Source organism: Pelodiscus sinensis, unplaced genomic scaffold (assembly GCF_049634645.1).
Source record: "Pelodiscus sinensis isolate JC-2024 unplaced genomic scaffold, ASM4963464v1 ctg35, whole genome shotgun sequence".
NCBI lineage: Eukaryota > Metazoa > Chordata > Testudines > Trionychidae > Pelodiscus > Pelodiscus sinensis.
This window is the reverse complement of record NW_027465908.1, coordinates 5933030-5956310: the sequence shown is the minus strand read 5'-3', so window position 1 is coordinate 5956310 and position 23281 is coordinate 5933030. Positions and strand designations below refer to the sequence as shown.

General features: G+C 59.6%; 1 protein-coding gene across 1 annotated transcript; it reads left to right on the top strand.

Moving 5' to 3' along the window:
* Positions 1-738: 738 nt before the first annotated feature.
* On the top strand, positions 739-7445 carry LOC142824437 (killer cell lectin-like receptor subfamily B member 1B allele B). The gene is made up of 5 exons (XM_075916387.1): positions 739-751; positions 1872-2006; positions 3588-3742; positions 5669-5781; positions 6292-7445. The coding sequence occupies exons 1-5, from the start codon at positions 739-741 to the stop codon at positions 6413-6415; spliced, it is 540 nt and encodes a 179-aa protein (XP_075772502.1). The 3' UTR covers positions 6416-7445.
* The last annotated feature ends 15836 nt before the right edge of the window (positions 7446-23281 follow it).

Genomic DNA, 23281 nt, shown 5'->3' with positions numbered 1-23281 from the left:
AGAGAGAGACAGAGCGAGAGACCGGAGGCTCAGAAGAGAAGACCGACATGAAGGAGAGACCTGAAAATCCCGTCTTATGCCGGGCTAATTGGCTAGTCATATATATAGTAGCCCCATGTCTGTGACTGTGTAACGCTGAAATGCTGACTGTTGCCTCTGGGTGGCGAGTTGCCTCCCTGGCTGTTCCCCAGGAGTGCTGCATGGGGAGTGCTGCATGGGGAGCGCTGGGCCCAAACAGCCACTTGCACTTATTCCCCCACGGCGGCCCGGCTGAGCAGCACAGAAGTCAGCCAAGCGCCAAGACAGGAGAGGAAGGGGGGAGGTGGCGTACATGGCCAGGGGGCGGGGCCTGGCTGTGTGCATCACTGCCCCGCCCCCCTTCGTGCCCCCCTTCACCTCCTGCCATGGGGCTCAGCTGACTTCTGCACTGCTCAGCCGGGCCGCTGAGTGGGAGCAAGTGGCGCAAGCGACCGTTTGGGCTCCGCACACCCCATGCAGCTCAGGGAGCGCGGTGCCCAAACGGCCATTTGGGCTCCATGGTCCCCCACGTGAGAGGGAGGAGGGGGAGGAGAAGAGAAAGACAGAGACAGAGAGAGAGGCAGGAGGCGGAGGAGAGCTGAGAGTGGGAGGAGGCAGCAGGAGGAGGAGAGAGAGAGAGGGATGAAGAGGAGAGACCCGAAAATCCCATCTTATGACACGCTATTGGCTAGTATTGAAATAAGGGTCTGAAGTGTAGAAATGACGCTGCTGTGTAAACATGCCCATAGTGCAGAGTTTCTCAAACTGTGGGTCCCAACCCCCTCCCCCACCACGGGGGGCTTGCGACCAACTTAGAGGGTGGTTTCAGCAACTGAAAGGGGGGTTGAGAGCAACTTACAGGGAGGTCGTAGTATCACAAGTTTGAGAACCCCTGCCCTAGTGGGTTGTTTTAAGCCTATTGAAATAAATGGGAATTGGCCCTTAAGTCCTAGGTTCCCAAATATATTGCGCTGCCCAGCACCCAAGGGACTTAGGCACCTGGATACTGTTGAGGAGCTGGGCCGAGGTGCTTTTGAAAACCTCCCTCAGGCATTGCTGCAGTTTTAGGTGCCTAAAATCCTTGAATTATCCCATGATCTTCCCCTCCCCTGCATCACAGGGAATGTGGGCAAGAGGCAGAGAGGGGAAGTGACAGATGCCAGATAAAGTCCTAAGCAGGCAGGCTGTGCCCCTCACAGGTGGGAGCACTCGAAGGGGAGGGGCACCCATCCCCGCCTGGGAGGAAGTCTGTGAGCAAAGCAATGACTGTAGCAGCAGAGAGACCCAGGCACTCTGACCACCAGCCTGACACCCTCAGGGCTGCAGCCCAGCCCCTCAGCTTCCTGTGCGATCTCACACCCCCACCCATGTCTCCTGGCCATTCCTCTGAGACCCGACACAGGTGAGGAGAGCTGCACTGTATTGAACCTGCAGCCCCAGAGGGCCAGATCACATGGTCTGTCCCCAGCCTGGGATCCAGACTGGTCCTCCCTCTGTGCCTCAGTTTCTCCAGTGGTACAGTGGTGATAACAGCTCTGTGCTGTGTCTCACCTGGGGTGGGGAGGCTAAATCCGGTCAGACTCTGAGGTGCTCTGACACTGTGGAGGAGAGCGGTGAGTAACTGAGAGAGCTGCAAACACAGGCTGGGTTTGCAGAAAGGCCCAAGGGATTTAGGTATCTCTCAAGCTGATTTTTCAGTCCCAGCCACTTTTTCAGACCCAGTAGCCCAGGGGAGTCAGAAGTGATGAGGTGAACAGACTTAGTTCAGTCTCCACAGGGCTCTGTCAGTTCTCCTGTCTAACACCCTCCTGTAACACTGACCAGTCACCATTCTCCCCAACGCTGCTTTGCAGTTTCCCACCTGGCGTCAGAGAAGGGACAGATCCCGGCAGCCCCTGGGAGTGGGGACCCCAGCACAGCAGCCTGCAGCGCCTGCCTGGAGCGTGTCCGATCCCAGCTGTGCCCCCCGGCCCAGCCCGGCCCAGCAGGTAACCCCAGCTCATGTGTGTCTGAGCCGCCCACCCCCAGGCACTGCCAGTGGGAACCCAGCTGCGGGGCCAGGCCATGGGGCTCCTGCAGGGCAGGGACACGCCGCCCCCTGCTGGCTGCTCTGATCTAGTCCCCATCCCCACTCAGAGCCAGGCTGGGAATGTACCTGCCTCAGCAGGGCCTGGCTGTGGGGCAGTGACACCTAGTGTCCGTTTTCTGGTATTACATGGGAAGATTTAAATAGCTGTAATACAAAGTGATCCAGGGTTTTTTTCGGTGGGAGGTGGGGTCAAAACTCATTATTAGAGACACTGTCTCATGGTTCCACACACACACACACACACACACACACACACACAGACACACACACAGACACACACACACCCCATTCCCTGGCATCTGGGCCCATGTCCCCCCCATTTCACATCTCCCCTTGGTTCCAGCCTTCCCTGCTAGTCTGAGTTTATCCCACAGTTACTCCAAGACCTTCTAGGCCACTCTGGCTGTGAAAAGGGGTCTTAATGTGGGTACTTACCTGGTCCCAGATAGACCAGTCCTGCTGGCGTGGAGCTGCTGGAAGGGTCCCTCGCCAATGTTCCCTCTAATGTTTTCCAGCCGTGTGCAGAATGCCCTGTGCACTGAGGCATGTGTGGATGTGCACCACCAATAGACACACATGCTGCTGTCTGTGCGCGCTCTGCTAATCGGCTGGGCAGCATTTGAATGTCTCCTGGGTGCTCACCCAAAGGCTCAGCTTACAGGAACCCTGCGCAACAGCCTCTTCCCAACTCCCACAGTAGGGGCAGAGCAGGGTGTGTGGCTAGAGCACAGTGCACCATGGGAATTCTCTGCTCTCCAGGGCCCAGATGGGAGCAATGGGTTAGGCAGAGCAGCCCCAAGGCTCCTTTGACCATCCCCCTGGAGCCAGGCAGGGCCCAGCCCCCGATTGCAGGGAGCACAAAGGGGATTCAAGGGGAAAGTACAAACTGGAGATGGAAGAGTGCAGTCGATCAACCGACAGGCAAAAGCTTATAGGTGAATGCTCTACACGACACGCATTTCCCCCTTCCCTCTGCCAGTGCATCGTTTAGCAGGATGCCCAGCAGCCCGGCTCAGTTCTGGCTCATGCAGGGTCCAGGACCTACCCCCGTTGTGGCTCTGCTTTTAAAGAGTATTAGGAGCTGGGTGTGCAGGCAGCTTGCACCAGGTCCAGGAGCTCAGATTCCTGCCATGCCCCCAACCCCTGGACAGGGACTGCTGCTGTCCCAAGAGGAGAGCTGGTTTTTAAACGGGTTCCCCTTGCAGACCTGCTCCCGCCTAGCACCTCTGCTGCTGCCTCTGATACAGAGGCAGCAGGGTGGGTGGGCAAGGGGCTCCTCGGGAGTGGGGCCGGAGCGCACTGGCGGCTGACTATAGAATAATCGAGTAAGGGATACGAATTCATGCAGTTACTCGACTGTTCAGTTAACCACTATGGAACATCTCTAATTCAAACCCATTTATCCCCATCCCTGCCCGTCACAGGAAGGGGGTAGCTGGGAATGAGCCTCAGAGCACTAATGGTGCCCGTGTCTTTGCAGGGGGCGCCGGGTGCAAACTCTGCCCCTCGGACTGGCGGCTGCGCGGGGACAAGTGCTACTGGGTCTCCACAGAAAATAAAACCTGGAACAAGAGCCGCAGCGACTGCGCCGCGAGGGGCTCCCAGCTGCTGGTGATCCGGGACCGGGAGGAGCTGGTAAAGGGGCCGGTAACCCCCTGCTGGGGCTGCCTCTGCCGGGCTGGGCCTGGGTACAGAGCCTGGTTAGACACACTTGAGGACTGGGAGTTTCACAGCTGCCAGCGGTTTGGTTTGGACGTCCCTATTCCCATTACTGGTTACTAAGGGGGGTCCAAACTCCTGAGGCAGCTTTGACAGGCCCAGCAGAAATCACTAGTCTCAGCGACAGGGTAGGTGACAGAGGCAGCTCTAAGCCATTGTTAGCCTCCCCTGTGTGCGTGTGCTGAACCCCGCTCAGCTGGGAGTGCGAGTGGGGCTCTGTCTAGACTGCAGGCTTCTTTCAGAAGAAACTTTTCCGGAAGAGATCCTCCGGATAACGTCTTCCGAAAGAGAGCGTCTGCACAGCACAGAGAGCTGTGTGGTCAGTGTAAAGATACTGTCCGCACTGAACGGACGCTCTCTCCCGTGTAAGCTGGGATTGCTATGGATGGAGTGGTCACCAGGGCACCTGGGCTTCTTCCTCTTTCCTCTTGTGAAAGAACTCCCTCTTCCTCGCCCACACACGCCTTTATGCAACAGAGCTCTTTCGGAAAAGGGCTTCTTCCTCGTAGAAAGAGGATTTCCAATGTCAGAAAAACCTCTTTGTTTCGATGATTTAAAAAAAAAAAACACAGCTGCAATGTAAATGTAAATGAAGATTTTTTCAGAAAAATGGCCATTAAAAAAAACACCCTCTGCAGTGTAGACACCCTGAGAGAGACAGAGCCATCCCTTCCAGTGCCTCCCGACCTGCGCCTCCCCTCATTTGGGGCAGGGGCTGTGCTCAACAGCTGTGGGGGCCAGAGTGTGGGGGGGGGGCAGTCCCAGGGCTGAAGGGGAGGCAGATAGCAGGGGCCCCAGTCTGCTCTGCTCGCCAGGCTCCTAGAAGCATGACTTGGGGAAAGGGCGGAGTCACCCCCTCACACACACACCCCCTGGTCGCTGGTACCAAGAAGCAGTTGGGAACTGGTGGAGCCATGTGGTCTGGGGAGGGGTCGCTTCGCTGCTGGTTACTAAGGGGGCAGGCTTGACTCCTGCTGCTGTTCTGGTGCTACTAAGCCCCCAGGCCATTTCAATTGGGGGAAAGTGGTGGAATGGGGGCAGGAAGGGTGGAGAAATGGGGCCAAGATGCTGGGGAGCTCAGCATCCCCCAGTAACGGCCCTGCTGGGTGCAGCTTGTAAGAGGTCAGCTGGAGCTGGGGCTACCATTTACGTGCCATGTGGCTGCCTAGAGCACCATGAAATCAGGGGCAATTTGGTGCCACAGGTTTCGTGGTGCCCCACATGGCTGTGTAGCTTGCGTATTGGTAGGGGTGGCCCAGGAGAGAGGGAGGGGGAAGGAGAGATGCAGGTCAGGGCTACACGTCCTGTAGGCCACATGTGGCCCGCAGCCTGTTTGTTTGTGGCCCGCAGTGTAGTTTGTGTTTACGCAGAGCTCAACGTGTGGCCCACAGGAGGAAGCCAGAACAAAGAAGTAATCGATGTCATGCTGTTCTGCAGCTGCGCATTTTCGGAGTTAAATTCCTGGACTGTCATTGCTCAGTGAAGGTGCTGCCATAGGGGTGGAAATCGGGGAATTGTTGCATTTTGTTCATATCAGCAGAACTGACTTAACTGGGGCCTGCGTGTTGTGTAGTCTTTGTGTTCATGCCTGTCGGTGTGAAAAAAGGGATTTGCATGTCTATGAACCACGCTTAAGTTGTGGCCCTCAGCATGTGCTCGGAGCATCACTGTGGCCCCCAGGGCTTCCAAAGTTGAGTAGCCCTGATGTAGGGGGACGGATGGAGGGAGGGTCTACATGGGGATTGCCAGGCTCACAGCCCCATAATTCTGGTGCTGGACTTGATGACGACTTGGACATGAGAGAACATTCTGGTCACCAGGTGCCTGTCACACTCCCTGCAGGAGGCCCTCCAGGACCTGACGCAAGGCCCCTCTCAGCTCTGGGTGGGACTGTCCCACCCCTCCCCGGAGAAGGCCTGGACCTGGCTGGATGGATCCCGGCTGGATCAGACCCGGTGAGAGATTCCTTGAGTCACTTTCCCTGTGTGGGCAGAAGGGGACAGGGACGGGGAGGGCAGAGGAGGAGCAGGGATGTTCAGGGTGAGGTGACGCTGAGGTTGTCCATTGACAGTCTGTGGAGGGAGCAGAGCAAAGGGGTGAGGCCGGAGCCTTGGGGATCCCCAGAGAGGGGGGCAGGAGAGGGGCAGACATGGACCAGCCAGAGGCAGGAGGGGACCAGGAGGGGCAGCGTCGGCACAGCCCGGCAAGGAGGAGCCGTGGGGCAGGAGAGAGATGGGCAGGGCCTAGCGCAGCAGGGAGGAGGGAGCTGGAGCTGGGCTTGGGCCAGGGAGAGGCCGTTAGAGTCCCTGGGCTGGCCCTGGCAGTGGTGGGGAGGGGCAGCCCCAGGGCAGAGCTGGACGGGAGAACAGGGCAGCTGCGGATCCTGTTAGCACAGGGAAGAGCCGCTGCCGAGTGAGTGTGATGGGCCCACAGGTGCTGACAGGGGCCTTTCCTGTGTGTCGCAGGCTCCCGGTGTCAGGCCCAGCTGAGGGGAACAGCTGTGGGATGATGAAGGGGAATCAGATTCATTCACAAGGCTGCAGCTCTGCACATCAGTGGATTTGCCAGCGAGACGCCGTCCCCCTCTGAGCAGGGTACGGAGGAGACCTCAGAGCACGGCTCCATTATCCCCGTGTCACACCTGGGGAAACCGAGTCACAGACACTCACCTGCCCAAGATCACACCGAGAATTGGTGACAAAATGGAAAATGGAACCCAGGAGTCCTGGCTCCCAGCCCTCCCTCAGTCTGTAGAAGCGAGTCCAAGCTCCGGTTTTGTTGTTCCAACAGGGCTAGGCTGAGGGGTGTCACGCTGTGCTGAGCCTTGGGGACGGTTATCTCTAGTCCTCTCCCCTAGTACTGGGGAGAGAAGAGTCTGCCCCAGATCCCCAGCTCACGTAAATCAGCCCAGATCCAGAGTGTCCCAGCTGGGCATCTGGCCAGTGACTCCAGGGGAGCTTCGGCTCCATTGGCACCAGCTGGGGATCTGGGTTTTCCCCTCTATTTCACCCCTTTTCATTTCCTGGCACCTCTGTCAGGTCCCACTCTCAGCTCTGTTCCCCGGCCCCTCCATTGCTGCCATCAAGCCTGTGACCTGACACCCCTCTGCCCATCCTGCCCTAACCGATCGTTAACTCCTGTCACTAGGCTGCTGGATAGGATGCTAAACACCTGCTGGGTGACTAAGACACTTTCCCTCTCAGTGCCTCAATTTCCCCATCTGTGAAATGGGGATAATCAAACTGACCTGGCTGCAGCATTTCAAGATCTCCTGCAGCAGCCCCTCAGTCAGCAAGAAGCCATGAGGGGCAGGGTGTTTTCACGGGCAGGCCAGCTTTGGGACTCTGCAGTCCAAGGGCCCAGCCCCACCCTTTCAACACACCCAGCTCAGAGCTGGAGGGAACATTTTTAGGTTTAAACTTTGTGAAACTTCAGAGCCAGAAGGGAAAGTAACAACCCAACCTATCCCCCACCCCACTCCAGCAGCCACAGGGTGCATCTACATGGCAGGGTTTTTATGCAAAAACAACACTTACGTCCACACTGCAATTGCGTTCTTGTGACAGGTAGAACAGAGGGTTTTTTCTGACAGTAGTAAACCTCATTCCAGAAGGAAGACGCCTTTTTCAGAAAACGACGTGTGTGGACAAGGAAGAGGGAGTTTTTTTGAAAGAAGAGGTCTCCAGGAAAAAGCATAGGTGCCCTGGTGGCCACCCCGTCCACAGTAATCAATGCGAGAGTGTCCAATCAGTGTGGATGCTCTCTGTTGAAAAATCAGATGGTTGTTTTGATGCACTTTGGCCATGTGGACCCGCTCTTTTGAAGAACACATTTGCGCCGTAGGTCTAAATCAGTGTTTCTGAAACTTTTTAAGACCGAGAAACATCAATCATTTTTTTTTATGAGGAACACCAAGATCTGCAGGAAAATATGCAAATGAGATTGTGGCTCATGCAAATGAGTCCCTTAGTAGTATATTTTTTGCAGAGAAAACTCGTAGTGTAGACATGGCCACAGTGTATGTGTCTGGCTTTATAAAGCAGATGCTCACTGCTTCTCTAGTATATTCTCAATTAACACAGTGTGTTGCCTTCTCCCCTGAAAAAGATCCCGTGTGCTTCTTATAAGCATAACTAGCTTCATCCGCTGACACCCCTGCTCCCTCTGTGCTGTTGGATTGTATTGTGGGAACAGGTCAATCCCACTTCTCTAGCCACGTGTTTCTGCACCTTTCGTTCTTTGCTAGACGCCCCTCAGATCCCTTGGTAGCTGCCTCGTCCCTAAGCTGGGCAGCCTGATGCTCTTAGTTGCTCCTCCTATGGACCCATTGCCTGGGCTTTGTCATCCATGGTCCCTGGCTCTGAATGTTTTCCTGTTCCTCCAGGGCCCTTTATTATAAGTCACCAGCCTCTAGATGCTGAAGAACCCATGCTGAGAGGGACACTAATATGGTACTTCCTGATCGAGGGGTACATGTCCAGCCCTGGATTGGGATTCAACAGACCTGGGTCTACCACTTTCCAGTGGGGTGACTTTGGGCAAGACACTGTCCCTTTCTGTGCCTCAGTTTCCCCATCTGCAGAATGGGGATAATGAACCTTCTTTCCTTTGGAAAGTAGGTTGAGTGCTGCTGATGAGACAAGCTAGAGGTGCTTTGCCAATATATCAACTGTCGTTAATATGAGGGAAGGAAAAAACTACCAGGGAGTCGGTCCCACCTGTGTGAAAGAGTTTCTAGCAGGAGCTGATTCCAGCTCAGGACCAACATTAAAGTCTAGGAAGAGAAGGGTCCTTTATAGTGTCCATGCTAGTGCTTACACCAGTCCTGTTAACAATTCCCCCCTCCCCCAGTTACAGTGGCCTAACGTCTGAGGTGCTGAGGGAGGGGCAACCTTTACTGACCCACAAATGGGCTTGTCTGGCCTTGCACTCTGCTAAGGACCGACAAGCTGGGTGGGGCCGAGGGAGCAGCCCCTGGGGCATTAGTGGCCAGCCCGCTCGGCCCCAGACCCAGCTGCCATTCAGTGGGGCTCCAGGGGAACCCCTCAAACACCCAGAGGGGCCGGCCAGGGCCAGGTCATCAGCCTTGCAGGGGAGGGGGAGGTGGAGCAAAGGCCTGTGGCAGGACCTCAGCCTATCGGGGACAGGGATGACCTCACAGAGAGACTCTGACAACAGCCACTCAGGACAGAGGCGCAAGGCCGGGGCAAGCTCAGAGATTCCCGCGGTTTGGCAGCAGCGTGGCCCCTTCCCAGGGTCTCTGCGGGGGCCAGATGGAGAATTGGGACCGAGGGGCGGGGGCAAGAGGAGCCTCATTGGCGTTTTCTACTTCCCTGCGGCCGGCAGTGCCGGACCCGGAGAGACAGTGGGAGCCTCAGAGAGGTTTGGAGCCTGCTCAGTTTGGTTCCCCTTTGCCCCCTCCCCTCCCTCTGTCTCGCCTTTTTCTGCGTCTTCCCCCCTTTCCCTGCCCCACCAAGCACGGTGGGTGGGTGTTGGGGCGGTCGGAGGCCTCACTCAGAGCTGAGCTGGCAGAGCGCTGGGAGCCGGAGGTGACCTGGCCCATCCTTTCGGACATCTGTTGAGCCCTCTCCCCTCCCCCTGCTGCCTTGGAGCTCCAAGTCTCGCTGCGGATTGGTCGAGTGGGTGGTTACTGACAGGGGAGACTCGCGGCCTTTTGTTCTCTTTAAAACTGTTCTCGGTGAGTCGTTATTAATGGTTCCCAGCCATGCTGGAAGGGCCTAACACGTGGGGCTCTGCAGGGGTCTGTTCTGGGACGGCTCTGTTCAATCTCCATCAGTGATTTAGATATTGGCATGGAGAGGGCGCTTATTAAGTTTGCAGATGACACGAAGCTGGGAGGGGTGGCAAGTGCTTTGGAGGAAGGGTCAGAATTCAAAGTGATCTGGACAAACTGGAAAAATGGTCTGAGGTAAATAGGATGAAGCTTAATAAAGACAAATGCAAAGTGCTCCACTTCGGAAGGGACAATCCACGTCACACACACAGAACAGGAAGTGACTCTCTAGGAAGGAGTCCTGCAGAAAGGGATCTAGGGCTCAGAGTGGACCACAAGCTAAATAGGAGTCGAAAGTGTGACACTTGCAAAAAAAAGCAACCGTGATTCTGGGAGGCACTAACAGGAGTGTGGTGAGCAAGACAGGAGAAGTCAGAATTCCGCTCTGCTCTTCGCGGATTAGGCCTCACTTGGAGTCGTGTCTCCAGCTCTGGGCACCATGTTTCAGGAATGAATTGGAGAAATTGGGGAAGGCCTGGAGAAGAGCAACAAAAATGTGGAACAGTTTAGAAAACATGAGAGTGAAAGAACTGGGCTTGTTTAGTCTGGAAAGGAGAAGACTGAGAGGGGACATGAGAGCGGTTTTCACGTATCTAAAAGGGTGTCCCAAGGAGGAGGGAGACAAACTGTTCCCCTTGGCCTCTGAGGACAGGACAAGGAGCAATGGGCTGAAACTGCAGCAAGGGAGGTTTAGGTTGGACATTTGGAAAATGTTTCTGCCTGTTGGGAAAACTTCCTGTCAGTGTTGTGAAACACTGGAACAAATTGCCTGGGGAGGTTGCGGAATCTCCATCACTGGGGATATTTCAGAGCAGGTTGCACAGACACCTGTCAGGGATGATCTAGACGGAGCTGGGTCCTGCCGTGAGGGCAGGGAACTGGACTTGATGGCTTCTCAATGTCCCTTCCCATTCTACTGTTCTGTGATTCCAGACCAGACGGATCAGTCCCAGACCAGCAGGGCTTGCGGGGGAGGTGTGTGTGTGTCGGCAGGAGGTGGTGCTCAAGCTGTTTCTCTCCCTACCTGTCTCTGGGCAGTTCCCGAGTCTCTCTAAGGGGCAGGGCTGCTCACACACTTGCTGACGGTGCCCATGAGCAGTGGTTGGGCTGTGGCTGGTTGTACAGCTCTGGGCTCTGATTGTCCAAGTGTCCCAAGGTGCTGGCTGGGGGCAGGACACCAGCCGTGTGGGGGGAGGGGAGGTTTCCCAGCGGTGACCCCGTCTCCTCTTCCTTTGCAGGCTCCGCACGGCGGGGTCTGGCCTCGGGCCGGCCCTGCGGGGGGACCTGCGGGCAGAGCCCCACACGGGCGCTCAGACAGCGGGGAGGTGAGCATGGGCGAGCAGGGGGAGGCTGTTTTCCTTTAGCACTGGGGGTGGGGGCGGGGAAGGGGAGACTGGGGACCCTTGGGCAGGGCTGTGTTGGGCCCTTCCCCCTCCAGGGTCAGGGCTGGGAGTGGAAGTTGATCTCAGGGCCTGGCTGGTTCTGGGAACAAGAACCTCAAATCCCATCCCCTCCCCCTCACAACTTCCCCCTCCCCCTCTATGGGATCCATCCACATTGCCCTAGTCTGGAGAGACAAGGCCCTTCCCAAGAGCCAGGCCCCATGGATCCGACTCGCTCCCCTGAGCACCAGGGCCCAGCCCCGGGGATGGGGATGGGGGCTCATTGGCACAGCCTGGGCTCGGGTCTATTGACCTGCCCCCCCCCTCCTCCCAGCGTGTCAGCTCCTGCATCGCACCCAGAGTGTCCCAAGGGAGCCAAGGCCCCAGGGAGCAGCAGAGCCCGGTTGTAATTGCCCCCCCGCACCCGGCATGGGAGGTGAGTGACCTCTGAGCCTCTCTGGCCCCGGGGTGAGCAGGCGGCTCCCACAGGCTGCAGGGCGGCAGCGGCAGGGCTGTGGGCTGGGAGTGACCCCTGGGGAGGACAGAGTCAGAGCCGGGCCTGAGCCAGATTTGGGTCCAGCTCATCTTCTCCTGGCTCAGGGGAGACCCGGGGACGATAAGGTTCCTTTCTGGCCATGGGCCCCTCCTTGTCCCCTGGTAGGGTTACCAGATGGGTTTGAAAAACCTCCCAGACACACGTGATCTCAGAACGGGAAGGGGGGACTGGCTGGGAGGGGAGTGAGGCTGGGATGGGGCTGGGGGAACGGGGCTGGTGCTGGGAGATCGGGGGTGGGGGAGACCGGCCAGCGGGAAGCAGGGCTGGCTGGGAGGAGGTTGGGAGGAGCAGGGCTGATGGGGGGGGGGAGAACTGGGAGCAGGGAGGGGGGGAAGGGACCAGCCGGCGGGAAGCAGGGGCCTAGCCGGGATGGAGTTGGAGGGAGCGGGTCTGGCCAAGGGGGAAGGGGCTAGTGGGGAGGGGGCTGGCCTGGGCGCATGCAGATCCCGGGGCGCTGCCTGTCCTGCACACGGTCCCGGCGAAAGACGAGAGAGTCCGGCCCCAGGATTCCCTCTCTCCCCGGACCCCCTCCCCCCCGCTGTGTAGCTACGTGCTGCCTGGCTGGTACTGCCCAGTCCAAACCCTGCAAAACCAGCTGGGGGTGCAAGTCCCCATGGAGGGCCCTGCCCACCGCCCTTCGCCCCAGGAGCTGGGGGGCCCATTAGCTCCTCTCCCCAGTGGCTCCAGCAGGGGGACGTGGGGAGGGGGGCTCCTGACCCAGGGGGGTTGGGAGCAGAACACTGATGGGCCCCGTCTCCTCCCTTCCATCCCAGCTCAGCACAGCCCCCCTTAGGGAGCTCGGGGCCCAGCTGGGACGGTCCCTCGGGGGCCCAGCCGAGGACACCGGCCGGCCGGCCAGGGAGGGGGCTGACCCCTCTGCCCACTGCTGCTGCGCCAGAGGTGAGGGACCCCGCTGGGCAATGGGCCGCTAGAGCAGACACCGGCAGATGCCAGGCCGGGGGCCCTGTGGAAATGACCCGCCCAGGCTCCCACCCGCAATGGGAGTAGGGTTACCAGGTGAGTAAAAAAAATATTGGACACACTTGATCTCAGATGAGGGTGAGGGGCCGGGACAGGAGGGAGGCAGGGCTGGCCGGGGGAGGGAGGGGGGTTGGGGCGGCCAGTGGGAAGCAGGCCTGACGGGGGGGAGAGGGGAACAGGTGAGGGACAGCGGGACTGGACGGGGGGCCAGCCGGAAAACCAGAAAGTCCCGACATTGCTCATGTCCGGTGAGTTCTGACTGTTCTCACTGGGCAGGGGGCCCAAAAACTGGACTGTCTGGTCAAACACTGGACACCTGGGACCCTGAATGGGAGCCCTGGGGCAGCCGGATGCTTTGGGGGAACAGCTGGCATGGGGGGGGGAGGCGGTAGCAGCTCCTGCAGTGATAGGCCAGAGGGGTCTGGCCCTGGGGGCCCTAGAGAGGCGCCGCCCAGGGCCAAGCCCCCACTGCCCCCTGGGTCCCGGGCCCCGCATATGACAGGCCCTTGCTGTCTTGGGACAGGAGGAGCCCGGTCACGGGGATGCACGAGCTCCCTCACCCCCAGCTTGGCTCCAGGGCCGGTGTTGCCTGCAGGGAAGGAGCTGCCAGCGGGAGTAGGAGCATCAGTCGGAGCTTTTCCTGCTCACGCCTGGACTGGAGCCATGGACCCGACCCGGCCCTGGACCGGGCACCAGGGGAGAAGGAGGAGCTGCCCCCCCCCCCCCCCCCGCGGGGGAGAGAACCTCCCCTCCCCCATCTCCTGTCCCTGGACAGGGACCTGCACAGCCCAGTGAGTCAGGGCCAGCTTATGGACTGTAGCCATTGGGCTGCACAGCCCTGACTAAAGGGGCAAGGTACCGACACTGGCCGTTGGGCCACACTGCCCTTAGAAAAGGGGCAATTACTGACACTGGCCATTGGGCCACACTGCCCTTAGAAAAGGGGCAAAGTGCTGACTCTGGCCATTGGGCCACACTGCCCTTAGAAAAGGGGCAAGGTACTGACACTGGCCATTGGGCCACACTGCCCTTAGAAAAGGGGTACGGTACTGACACTGGCCATTGGGCCACACTGCCCTTAGAAAAGGGGCAATTACTGACTCTGGCCATTGGGCCACACTGACCTTAGGAAAGGGGCAATTACTGACTCTGGCCATTGGGCCAAACTGCCCTGAGAAAAGGGGCCAGTTACAGACTCCAGCCACTAGGCCGCCCTGCCCTACGGGAAGCTCTTCCAGAGGGGAGTTTGGAGGCCACAGGCTTTGAGGCGGGAGAAGTTGCCATCACCTCAGAACCAGGCGCGGGCTGGACCCAGCGACCCAACAGAGAAGATTCCAGCCCAGAGACGGGGAGTGTCATGGTGCAGACTGAAGACTGAACAACCCGCCCAGCAGCCAGGACCAGGCGAGGTCACACACAGGACCAGGGCAGCGGAGGAGGAAACCGGCCGGCCAGGGCAGAGAGGGACCTGCTGAACCTCGGGGACCTGCTGAAGCTGGATCAGACCAAGGGGCCTCCCTGTCGCACCGCTTCCCCCAGAGCCTGAACTCGGGCTGCCGGTGCCCTTCAGCCTGGGAGCCGGGCAGAGAAGCCACAGAAACCACAGCGCCTCACAGCCCTGCCCTGGGCTCTCGTGGCATGGCCAGGCCCTTCCCAGGGAGACTCCCATCCAGTGCAGATCCCTATGGCAGGGGTGGGGAACCTTAGGCGCAGAAGCCAGATGCAGCCCCGGCTTGCGGGGATCCGGCCCCTGAAGGTCGGGGCTCCCCCCTGCACTGGGGGCCCATGCTGGGGAGGGGAGGGGGGCTGTTTCTCACTTGTGTGCAGCCCCCCATAGATTTCTCTGTGGGTCAGTGGCCCCGACCCAGCAAAGGTTCCCCACCCCTGCTCTGTGGGGGGTAAAGGTCCCTGGGAACCTGACTAGGGCCCCACCCATTTCACAGCCAGGAGACGTGCAACGGGGGGAGAGGAGGGGATGGGGGAATGGCGAGGGGAGTCTGAGTTCCCCACGTGGTGAGGGGCCTGGGGCGTCAGCTGCTCCCTGACCTGGCTGGGATGGGACAGGAGTTGTCCTGCCCCAACACGGGCACTCGCGGAGGGGGCAGATCAGAGCCACCCTGAGGGGCAGGGAGAAGTGAGGGTGGAACGGCTCAAGCTCTGCCCCACAGGCTGCTGGGAAGTGAAATTGGCACTCTTGGGACGCCCCCACCCCCACTGCACACAATCCTAGTTTGGGCCAGGACCCAGCCGGTCGGAGAGCCGGGAAATTTCCCAGGGAAGCCCCCGGGAGTGTGCCAGGGAGCAGCGTGGACACGGTCTGGCTGTGAAATGGGCGAGGTTGCAGGGGGACGCGATGGGGCCCTAGTTCCGGCGTATTCCCTGGAAGTTGTGGGAAAGGGTCTGCCAGAAACTCCTGGCCCTGTTGGTCTCCAGGGTCATTGGGGAATCCCCTAGTGCAGCCTTTCTCCAGCTGGGGCTCCCCACCCAAAAGGGGGTCCCAGGGCCAGGGGAGGGGGCTCGCGAGCAGGGTCACTGGCCGCCTGGGTTTTCCCAGCCATGACCTCGTCTTCAGGCCCCAAATCTTCCTCTGGGCAGATGTTTGGAAATATTAAAAACTGTCGGATTTCTCCCGGCTTTCCCAGCTGAGTGGCTGGAGAGCAGCGGCTACTGTCTGGCCATCCGGCTTGGGGGCAGCCCCATTGACAGCAGCAGCACAGGAGGAAGGGAGGCCAGGTCCGGTGTTGCCACCCTTCCTTCTGCACTGCTGCTGGCGGGGGGGCTGCCTTTCCATCTGGGTGGCTGCAGAGCAGCGGCCCCTGGCAGGTCACCCAGCTCAGAATTCAGCGCCAGCACCAGCTGCAGCGCAGAGGGAAGGGGGCATGATAAGGTCTTGCCTCCTCCCCTTCTGCACTGCTGCAGGGTGTGGGGCTGCCTTCTGACCCGGGTGGCTGGAGAGCAGTGGCTGCTGGCCAGGGGCCCAGCTTAGACGACGGCGTCCCTGCCAGCAGCAGCGCAGAAGCAGGGTGGCTCCGTGTTGTGTCACTCCTACTTCTGCACCACTGCTGGCGGGGGCCCTGTCCTCCGAGCTGGGCGCCCCAGGAGCAGCCACGACTCTCTGGTCACCCGCTCGGCCGTCAGTGCTGCCCCAAGAGCGGTGCAGCAGGAAGTGCAGGAGGGGCGGGATTGCAGCACTTCCTTCAGCACCGCGGCGGGTGTCAGCCCTGCCTCCCACACCGGGTGACCAGAGAGCGGGTGCCACTGGCCAGGGGCTACCTCAGAGGGCAGCGCCGATACCAGCAGCAGCACAAACTAGGGGTGTCAACGTGTGTAGCTGGCTACACGATTAACCGATACGTCTGGGCTTATTGGTTAATCCTGTCGCCTCCACACACCCCTCCCCCGGCTGCCTCAGGAACAGAAGCAGCAAGAGGGGGGGAAGGTGGGAGCTGGTGTCTGCGGGGATCCAGCTTTTAAGCTGCCTCCCCATGAGCACCAGATCCCATGGAGCTGCCTGGCCCGCACCATGGGCTGCTGCCTCTCATAGGGTACGTCTACACTACAGCGCTAGTTCGAACTAACTTAGTTCGAATTAGTTAATTCGAACTAAGCTAGTTCGAACTAACGCATCTAGAACTAAAAACTAGTTCGAACTAGCGTTTTGCTAGTTCGAACTAGCAAGTCCACATTGAGTGGACTCTGAACAGGGCTTAATGATGGCCGGAAGCAGTGCCGGCAGGGCATAAAAGGAGGACTTAGAGCATGGAGATACTGTCTCAGGCTAGCCGAGGGCTGCGCTTAAAGGGTCCCGACCCCCACCCCGGACACACAGTTCTAAGGGGTGCCCCGCTTGCAAAGAAGTTCTGGCTTGGAGTGCCCTGAGTGCCCACACTGGGCACATCACACCACTCGGCCATCAGCCCGGCTGCACTTGCCGCAGGCTGCCATCTGGGGAGAGGGAGTAATTGGGGGGCTGCAGGAGAGCTTCCACCCCCAGAAGCCCGCAGAGCCAGCCCAGTCCTCCCCATCGGGGGCTCGTACCCCATTCCTCCCTCACCTCCTTCCACTTGCCCTTCCCTAGCCCCCCTTCTTATTGATGTACAAAATAAAGATAACGTTTCTTCCAACATTGACTCTGTCTTTATTGAAAAAAACTGGGGGAGACTGGGAAAAGGAGGTGGGAGAGGGGAAGAGAAAGGCTGGGAGAGGGGAGGGCAACTAACATGATCAGGGGTTGGGAACAGGTCCCAGATGAAGAGAGGCTACAGAGACTGGGACTGTTCAGCTTAGAAAAGAGAAGACAGAGGGGGGACAGGATAGAGGTCTCTAAAAGCAGGGGTTGGGTGGAGAGGGTGCATTCAGAAAAGTTCTTCCTGAGTTCCCATAAAGAAGGACTAGAGGACACCAAAGGAAAGGAATGGGTAGCAGGCTTGAAACTAGTAAGAGAAAGTTGTTGTTCTTGACAAAGCAAATAGTTAACCTGTGGAACTCCTTGCTGCAGGAGGCTGTGAAGGCTACAACTAGAACAGAGTTTAAAGGGAAGTGAGATCAAGTCATGGAGGTTGGGTCCATGGAGTAGTCTTAGCCAGGGGGTAGGAGTGGTGTCCCTGCCCAAAGTTTGTGGAAGGCTGGAGAGGGATGGCACGAGACAAATGGCTTGGTCATTGTCTTCGGTCCATCCCCTCCAGGGTCCCTAGGGTTGGCCTCTGTGGGCAGACAGGCTACTGGGCTAGATGGACCTTTGGTCTGACCCAGGACGGCCATTGTAAGCTCAGGGCTCAGGGTCGGGGGTCTCAGTGGACCCCCTTGATTTTCATGCACACCTGGTCCTGGGTGGCCAGGCTGGCAGCTCTCCTGCCCTAGACGGCCACTTTCCTGTGCCTAGTGCGGAGATCGTGGACGAGGTCCACGATGTCCGCACTAGCCCAGGAAGGTGCCCGCCTCTTGCGGTCCAGGGCAAGCTCCCGGGAGCCGCCAGCCTGGTCCCGGCAAGAGGGGGTGGGCTGGGGGGCATCGGGTGGGTGGCTCTGTGCCGTGCCAGGTGCAGGGTCTGCTAGCTGGGTGCTGGCAGGCTTGCACCTGGCACGGGCACCGTAGCCAGCCCGTGCCCCTTTAAGGGGTCCGGGGCCAGGAGGGGGGCATAGAGTTTCCCTGGTGTTGGCCAGAGTGGCCACCAGGGAAACCTGGGGAGGGCTAGCCTCCCACTAGTTCGAACTAAAGGGCTACACAGCCCTTAGTTCGAACTAGCTAGTTCGAACTAGGCGTTAGTCCTCGTAAAATGAGGTTTACCTAGTTCGAACTAAGCGCTCCGCTAGTTCGATTCAAATTCGAACTAGCGAAGCGCTAGTGTAGCGCATAGGAAAGTTAGTTCGAACTAACGTCCGTTAGTTCGAACTAACTTTCTAGTGTAGACATACCCATAGAGATGCAGCAACATGGAGGGTGAGGGAGTCAGGCAGGAGTTGGTGCACACGGGAAGCAGCTTTTAAGACAGCTCCCCATGTGTATCAGCTCCTGTGGAACCACGTCTCACCCATCCCCCTCCACTGCTGCCTCCCTATCAGCGTGGGGGCAGGGCAGACATGAGATGAGATGTTCGGGGAACTATCTTCTAAGCCGGCTCTCCACACAGGCCAGCTCCATGGAGCCCCCTTTCCTCCCTCACTGTCTCACATAGAGGCGAGGGGGCTGGGGGGTTGCTCGAGGGGAGCTGACTTAAAATCTAGTTCTCCGTGAGCACCAGTTCTGCGGAGCTGCCTGCTCCTGCCTCTCACGCTCCAGAGGAGGCTGCTGCAGAGCAGCCTCTGTCCGGGGCTGGCACAAGCTCTCGTCACACAGAGGCTGCTGTGTGGGATGCCGGTGCAGCCTCCGTCTGCTGTGTGGGATGCCGGTGCAGCCCCTCATTGCTGACTCAGGCACCAGGGACTATCGAATAATCGTGGAATTGCTACAGTTTGATGCAGTGACATGATTGTTCAGTGACTCCCGGTCTGACATCCCCAGCAAACAGGGAGGGGGGCCCTGGACGGTGCTCCCCTCGTCCTTCTCTGCCATCGCTGGCAACAGCGCCGCCACTCCCGCCGGGCAGCTGGACAGTCTGTGCTGTCTCCGGTAACAGTGCAGAAGGCAGGTGGGCTGCTGCAGCTTTGCCTCCCTGCCTTCCGCGCCGCTGCTGCTGGGTAAGGATGTTAAATAACGATTCATGGACAAGTTTAGGAGTCGATGGACTGACTCGGCTTTACGAGGGTCCTTCTGCTTTGAAAGGCTCAGGATCCTGGAGGCTCTTGTGCATTTCTGAGTGGAAGCACCTGCATGGAGCCTGGAGTCAGCGGGGGACTCAGACCCCTGGCATCCCCGAGGTCCATGCGGCGCTGCTCCTTTGGAGAACCCCCTTTTCACACCTTTTGCCATGAGCAGGCAGCGCCAGCACCACCAGCAGCGCAGAAGGGAGGGCGGCCTGGTGTGGCGGTGCCTCCCTTCCCTCTGCACTGCTGCGGGTAGCGGCTCTGCCTACTAATGGGGAGGCTGAGGAAGTTATAAGGGGTCAGGTGCCCAACCTGGATGGCAACTCCACCGCCAGCAGCAACGCAGGAGGGAGGGGAGCTGGTCTGGTATCGCCACCCTCCCTGCTGTGCCGCTGCTGGCCGTGCCTCTCACTTCTCAGCTGGGCAGCTAGAGAGCGCAGGCACCATGTGCACAAGGCCGCCTGACCCAGCAGAGCCACCCTCCCTTCCGTGCCACTGCTGGGGGCAGCCCTGCCTGCCACACTGACGCTACGTCTAGACGACAGGCTTTTGTCCACAGAAGTTTTGTCGACAGATACCGTGGACAAAGCTTCTGTCAACAAAGAGCATCTAGACTACGTCCAGTTCTGTAGACAGAGCAAGCCGCTTTGTCAACATGACAGTGTAGACGCAAAGGGCAGTGGAGATGCAATAGCGCCTTCTGGCGACAGAACTCTCTCGACAAAAGGCGTTATTCCTCGTAGAATGAGGTTTACAGCTGTCGACAAAACAGCGGAGTCAACAGAACTCAGCAGCAGTGTAGACGCAGGTATAATTGTGTCGACAAAAGTCCACTTTTGTCGACAGCACCCTGTAGTCTAGACACACCCTGAGTGGCCTGCGAGTGGCCCATGCTGGCAGGACTCCCAGCTGCAAAGTCAGCGCCAGCAGCAGCGCAGGAGGAAGGGAGGCCTGGTCTGGTATCTCAGCCCTTCCTTCTGTGCCGCTGCAGGCGGTGGCGCTGCCTTTGGTCCTGGGCGGGAGCAGAGCAGCGGCTGCTGTTGTGGGGCCCAGATCGGAGGGGGCCCCACTAGCAGCGAATGAGGGGTGGTCACTGACGGGTCCCCCAGCTCAGAAGTCAACGCCACCCCAGCAGCAGCGCAGAGGCAGGGTGGCCTGGCATGTTGTTGCCACCGTTCCTTCAGCACTGCTGCTGGCAGGGCTGCCTTCTCCGCTGGGGGACCACAGAGCAGGGGCCACAGGGGAGGTGCCCAGCTCGGAGGGCAGCTCCGCTCCCAGCAGCAGCGCAGAAGGAAGGGGGAGTGGCTGCCATTGCATCCTTCCCTCTTCCCCCTGCTGGGGGCATCGCTCCCTTCCAAGCTGGGTGGCCAGAGCGAGCGGGATCCCAGCTGTGGGGTCAGTGCCAGCAGCAGCAGCAGCACAGGAGAAGTGGAGGCAGCGATGCCGTTGCCACCCGTCCGTCTGCGCCGCTGCTGGCCAGGTTGGGGGCAGAGAGCAGCTGCCCCTCCAGCCGCCCAGCTGGGGAGGCCAGGAGAGATCAGGGACATTTCTTCTTATTTCCAAACTCCGCCGGGATGGGGACCTGGGGACTGAACACGAGGCCACGGCTGGGAAAGCCCAAACGTCCGGTGCCCCCGTGAGCGACCCTCCTGCCCTCGCCTTGCCGCCCCCTTCTGGGCAGGGACCCCCAGGGGGAGAAATGCTGCACTAGGGGATTCCTCTACGACCCCGAGGGCCCCCACGGCCAGGAGTTCCCGGCAGCCCCTTTCCCACCACTTCCACGGAGGAGGCGGCAGGTTCTCAGGGGAGGTTTCCCCAACTCAGAGATCTGCCTGGATGGAGAGTGGAGGAGCAAAGGGAGGGCCTGGCCAGGAACGCCCAGGGCCAGGGCAGGGCTCACACGGCAGCACCCACGGCAGGGAGTGGCCAGAGACTCCTGGCAACAGACGGGTGTGAAAAGAAACCTGCTGCTCAGCCAGGCCCAAAACTCTGTGTCTGCTGGCCACTGGGGCCAGCCCAGATGTATCCAGCCTCCCGCTGACTCTGGAGTCCCTGCTGCCTTCTCCTGCATTGCCGGGAAGAGGAGAAGTGATTCGTGGTGTCCGAGAGATGCTCCTTCAACGCCAAAATCTCCACCCACCTCAGGGGTAGCAACAGCAGGAGCCAAGTAAAAAAATTGTGAGACTGGTTTAAAATAAAGAGATTGAAGAGAAATCAACCAATAATGGATTGTATGAGCTTTGATTTCTGGGGCTTAAGCGCACGCGCGGGTGGGTCTCAGCCATTCCCTGCAAACCGAAGGACTTGAAACACTTTTCCCATGACAGCCGAGGGGGCGGCTACACCCCAGGGCCTGTGGGGCAGAGCGGTGCCAGCAGAGCCCCTCACTGGGATGCAGCCCACAGGCACAGCCCCCTCCCCATGCAAAGCCCTCCCAGACTCCTGGCTGGAGCAGTCATGCCTAGGAGTCAGAGCAGGGGCTGTGGGTCAGAGCTGGGGTCAGGAGTCCCAGAGCAGCCCAGAGGCCGGTCTCATGGGCTCAGACTTGAACGGCCGAAGGTACCATCATGAGCATCTGGTCTGACCCCCTGCACCTTGCAGGCCTCAAAACCTCCCCCACCCCTCCGGCCCCAGCCCCACTTGCCCTCCAGCCCCACTTGCCCTGGCTGTTACTGACGCCCTCACATCACGGCTCAGTGATGGCAAGGGATGGAGAATCCCCCATTGCACGACTTGGTCTCTGCAGAGGGAGGCAGCCGCATCCACCCAACCCCTACGGGCTCTGCACATCTGACCCCTTGACAAGCCCTTCCCCCCCCAACACGGGGTCAGTCGGAGCAGGCGTGTTCTGGCCGGAGCCCCCAGCCACACGGCGGGGAAAGAATTGTCTGAGCAGCTCAGCACCGGGGAGCCCACGTTTCCCTATGCGGAGCGCGGGGCAGCCGGTCCAATTCCTCCCACCCATGTCAGTCCAAGGGCCGCCGATGGGAGCTGGCAGCACAAACACTCCCATTCCCGCCCCGTCGCCTGAGCCCCCGTGTCCCTGGGCCCAAGCCCTGGGCCCTGCTGGCCGAGGAGCAGGGACTCCGACCACCACACGCTGAGCCCCCAGGAACAATCCCCGCCCTGGGCCCCTTCCTAGCAGCCCTGGCGTCTCTCCCCTCACACGGCCTGTGGGCACGGCCCGTCCGAGGGCCTCCCTGGGCATGGCTGCTGCTGGAGGCTCCTGCCCCCTCGGCGCCCCTGGGCCCGGAGCTCCCTGCGCATCCTCCTCCTCCTGCAGTCGGCCCGGCCTGAGCGGCTCCAGAGGCTTTTCTACTCCGCTCCCTCGGGGGGCAGGCCCAGCAGGACGGGGGGGCTGATTCGCAGGGCAGGGTTGATGCCCCCCCAGCCCCCGGTCATCTGAAGCAGGGGGCTGAGCCCGCCAAAGCTCATGATCCCACCTGCATGTTTTATTGGTCTGTAAAGTGCTCCCAGGCCATTTGTTGTGTGACCAGAGCGAGGGCTGAGGAGGAAGGTCCGGCCTGGGGCTCACAGCCGGTTGTGCTGGGGGTGGGTGAGGCAGAGGATGCAGGCCAGGCAGAGGCCTAAGAGGGTCTGTCCATGGCCAGAGGGGATCCCAAGGAGCGACTGTCTCGAGTTGCAGCTGGGGAGCTCTGGGGTGGGTATTAGGGGAAACGATTTCACTGAGGCTGGTGAAACGCTGGAGCGGGAGGCCTGGGGAAGGGGGGAATCTCTGTCCTGAGAGGATTTTAAGGCCAGACCTGACACAGGCCTGGCTGGGGTGAGTGAGTTGGGCTGGGCCCTGCTCTGAGCAGGAACAGGACGAGCTGACTCCTCAGGGCCCTTCCAGCCCAGTGATTCTAGGACTCTGCACAGGGGCAGAGAGGGGGGTCCCAGGAGAGGTTCCCAGCAGCACCAGGCCTAGAGGCTAGAAGAGGGATGTGAGGGGTGCACTGGGCACTGGAACTAGGACGTGGTTTCTCCTGGGTGTGTGTGTTGCTTTTGCTCACACTCAGCTGAACGGCAAAATTTCCTCCATCATCATCATCAGACTAGTGAACACAACAGCCCCGACCTGCTCCCGGGGGGATGCTCAAAGGAAGCACCATTAACCACGTCGGCTGGTCCAGCTGCCCCCGAAACACAGGCCAGGGGTGAAGATTTTCTACCCGTTAACTCTGCATCCTGTCACCAGTGCACACACAGCCCAGCACTGCCTGTGCCCCCCGTCCAAACCCCACCCCCGTCTCCCGCAGCCTAGAAACTTCCCCACCCAGACACCCCCATGAGACCAGCTAGTCTCCTATTATCAGTCATCAGCCTCCCCATGTACCTGAAAAACTGCCAGTCTGTGCCCCACACACAGAGCCCCCTCTGCCAGCCACTGCCCCACATCCCTGACTAACTGCCAGTCTGGGCCTTAGAGAGCCCATCGTTCCAGCACCTATCCCATGTTGCTGACTGCCAGTCTGTGCCCCACACACAGAGCCCCCCTCC